Below are 3,956 nucleotides of genomic sequence, written 5' to 3' on the forward strand. Positions count from 1 at the left end.
CTCCCTCCTCCTTCAACCCCCCACCCTCCCCCCCCACCCTTTCTACACCGCAACCCTCAGACATGGCTGGTCCTGACCTAAGGTGATCCTCCCCCCTCCCAACCACCCTTGTTCCCCCTAAAAATTTATTAAAACACCCCTTTAAAAAGAATCTTAATTTGGCCGATTTCAATAATTTTGTATTAGCACCCGCAGCATGGATGGCTGAATGTTCTATAATTTAAAGTGTTCTTGAAATCTCCAAAGTGTTCTTCCAAGTCTGTGTATTTCAGGTGTGTCATATGTTGCCAAAAGAGAATGAATGGATCAAATAGAACATGTTGTTGATGACTTAAAGGAGCAACTGAAAATGGGCCTCTGCTGGCAATTATCAAGGCTACAGGAGGACCTGAATTATTCTTATGAGCCCTAACTGAATGTACAACTAAGACAGAGAAATGAGTTTGTCACCTGTTTGTCTGAAATCCTTCTTCAATACTGCTCTTCAAAAACAATTTTGATAATTCATCTAAGGCATTTTTGTATTCCTTGCAACTGAAAATAAACAAATACAGGTTTTATTCAAATGGCTCAATTCTATAGTTTAAAGTATGAGCGGTCACCATGCAAACAGATAGTTAAGGTGTTATTGGGAAGATAAACTTGTATCTTGGATGTACTACTTTAGACTTCAAGAGGTAATTCTCATGTGGGATACTCCTGCATCTGAGAACATTCAGAGGGTATTTTGACACAGCCGTGTTTTTATAATGCAAATTCTCAAGCAATTATTTCTGCTTACCTGTGAGTGTCTTCCCTGCTCTGGGAAGGTTGGAGGACGATGAAAAAAATATCATCAAGTTGGTCAATGGGGGTGGGGGAATGGATACTCTAGTCTTCCCAATGACTGTAGAGCAGTGATGACAAAACTACCTGTCTGATCATTCCGAAAGATCTAGACTAGAGGATGGTGCAAGGAGCCATCAGCCTTTTAGCAAATGAAATTTTATTTGAGGAAATGACCCAGTCAGGTAACATTAATCTAATCTGGCATCTATACTATGCAGCATTTAAATTGACCCACCAGAAGTAGGCTCGTGTTATAAAGCATTGAAATATAATAGCAAATAGCTCCAAGAAGCAGCAGATCCTATTTTCAGGCTATGCAGGGTTTATATTTATTTATTTATTTTATTATACCCTATTCTTCATACAAACTATCTCAAAATCACATACAAATGGAATAAAATGTTCAACTGGAACATACAATATTTGTACACTAATGAACACAATATGTCCTTGCCTCACTGAAAACAATCAAATGCTTTATCCTTTATTCCCTAAAAGCAAACTTACTAAAATTTCCATAAAGCATATTATATTAAAATGTAGAAAACCAGTCAGCTCTAAGAAAATAGTTAAGGTTGTATGAAAAGTGCTCAACCTTGATTAAACATCAAAGGAAAGAACTGCATGAACTTCAGTGGCCAAGTTGCCCCGCTCCCCAGTCAAAAGGACTTTGGTAGAGTCTTGGTAATGCTTTAAAAGGAGGTCGGAGAAGGTAGAAGCAGTAGTCAATTAAACAAGAATGAATCAAATGAGTTAACACTGTGCTTTAAAGACCCAAAAGCAAGCAAAGAATTTATTTTTCTGAATGTGGAAGAAGAAATGTATTGGGCTTCTACTCCCATAACCCCCAACAAGAAACCACTGGGCTGAAAAAGATTTCTACGATCAAAGCAGGAAATCAACATACCTGAGAGCAAAGGCGATGATGGAGCTTGGTTCCTTTTCACAGACAGCAATAGGAACTCGTTCGTGCTCATACATTAAGTAATGCTTGTCAGGCTCACTACATTAAGGGCACAAAAATTACAACAAGTCATTTATTTACAAGCATCACAGATTTCTCAAATGAAAAAAAGCTTTGAATTTAAAATAATTCCTCTCCCCCCCCCAAAAAAGAAAATTAAACCGAAGAATCTCATTGGCCTCTTTCACCATATTCTTAAAAGTAAATTATTGGGGGAAGGAGAAATCTAGAGCTCCTTCCAGGGGAATACAGCAGTAAAGCAAATTGGGGTAGCCTTTATGGCTTTTATTGTTTTGTCCAAGTATAAAATATAAAGGAAAATGGAAATAGGAAATTAGGGGAAGGAAAAAGAGGGGGTGAAAGAAAACCTGGGGTACAAAGGAAAAAAGAAAAAAAGCACTGACTTCTGACTCTTTTTAGCACAGTAGAATAACATTACAGCCTCAACTTTATACTTTTACACATTAATAAATACTAGCCATTTCTATAACAACAAATCTGTCTAATCAGCAAAATCAAAGTCAAAATTTCATTTTTGTATCACAAGCACAAAATCCAGAAGAGATTACCAAATAAAAAATATAAATATATTCTCCTCTTTGAATAAAGCAATCAATTTAACCATTTCTGCTTTTTCTTCCTTGCTGTGGAAATAATATATATTTCTGTTCAATAGTCTTTATAGACTATCATCTTTTATATTAACAAATTTCACTGTATTCTTTCAGATTCTTTAACCTTAAAGGGGAAAAATTACTAAACTAAACTTTTCTTTAAAAATATTTCTAAGATCAAAAAGTTCTAATACATTTTTTTAAACTTCCTCTTAACATACATAAAGTTCACTTTCAGTCAGACCAATAAAATTCCAGCTAACTCCAGCTAACATAAATAACTTAGCTAGAACATTAGCTATAATATTTGAATAAGGATAAAATTGTTGTTCTTTCTTTTACTTCCTGATGCTAATGTTTCACTGAAATGACCATTCCAAATTAGCGTAACAATCCAAAGAAGAATATCACAAACAAAAATGCAAATAGTACAGCCAGTTAACAAATCCCCAGCTCTTCTTCTTAAACTAATATTAAGGATCCGATGGGGCTAATAGATAATTAGCAGAAGACAAAGGTTAAAAATATCTCATTCTACATTAACTATTACTCCACAGAAATATATTACACCAAATACAATCCAATGGATTAAATATTACTGTCTTTTCACCTGACAATAGGCATTGCAACCCAAGGAACAATATGAACAAAACAAACACAAAAAAACCCCCATTATACAGAAATCATTTTCCTTCCAAGCTGGATTTTACTTACAAGGGGGATGGAATCGGATTGTAGCTATTTCCAGGTAACAAATTTGCTAGAATAGCCTTCATGGTAGATTTTTCTTTCACCTGACTATCCATAGAGCCTAGCAAATGCCCATCAAACACATCTGGAATAAAAAAGGAAGATACAACTTTTAATATTGCTAGAGCTCCAAGATTTCTTTAAAATGCTCATTCTTGAGATACTACAGAAATAATTTGTTATCTCAAACTGATGATTTCAATAATTTTAAAATATACTGTTGGTTTTGGAAAATGGTCAACTCTGCTATGAACTTTTATCACACTTTTATCAATTATTATCAATAATAATAATAACAACATATGTTAAACTCTGAAACAAAAGGTTCATTGATCAGCCCCTTTATAGTTCTGAGAAAAACAAGGCCAGACTTATAGAACATAATCATTGCAAAAGGACAGTCTGTAAAATCTGTCTCTTTTTCTGTATTCAGAGCCCTACAAAGGTTTACAAATTCTGTAATGGGCAACATAACTTGAAGATAACAGTTGGGGAATTCTGCTCCATCTGGTCTAATCAGAAATTTCTAGTCCCAAATAAGAAGGTAACGAAAGCTAGTCTGGTGTAGTAGTTAGGGTGCTGGGCTAGAAACCTGGAGGTCCAGAGTTCTCATTCTCCTTTAAGTCCAAAAGCTGGATGGATGAATTTAAGCCAGTCATTGTCTCTCAGCCCAACTCACATCACAGAACAGTGGTGGTAGTTGTACCGTATTTTTCGCTCTATAAGACGCACTTTTTCACCCCCAAAAGATGGGGGAAAATGTCTGTGCGTCTTATGGAGCGAATGCTGCCTCCCTTCCG

General features: G+C 35.6%; 1 protein-coding gene across 1 annotated transcript in view; it reads right to left on the reverse strand.

Annotated features, from left to right (window-relative positions):
• Nucleotides 1-3,956, reverse strand: part of PIKFYVE (phosphoinositide kinase, FYVE-type zinc finger containing) — a 91,425-nt gene that overhangs the window by 18,069 nt on the left and 69,400 nt on the right. Inside the window, exons 31-33 of the mRNA XM_015814458.1 lie at nt 3,121-3,241; nt 1,736-1,831; nt 451-534 (exon numbers count right to left, since the gene is read on the reverse strand). Coding sequence (XP_015669944.1) covers nt 451-534; nt 1,736-1,831; nt 3,121-3,241 — 301 coding nt within the window. The remainder of the gene's footprint in view (nt 1-450; nt 535-1,735; nt 1,832-3,120; nt 3,242-3,956) is intronic.

This window comes from Protobothrops mucrosquamatus, unplaced genomic scaffold (genome assembly GCF_001527695.2).
Source record: "Protobothrops mucrosquamatus isolate PMUCROS unplaced genomic scaffold, P.Mucros_1.0 scaffold253, whole genome shotgun sequence".
In the NCBI taxonomy this organism is placed as follows: domain Eukaryota; kingdom Metazoa; phylum Chordata; class Lepidosauria; order Squamata; family Viperidae; genus Protobothrops; species Protobothrops mucrosquamatus.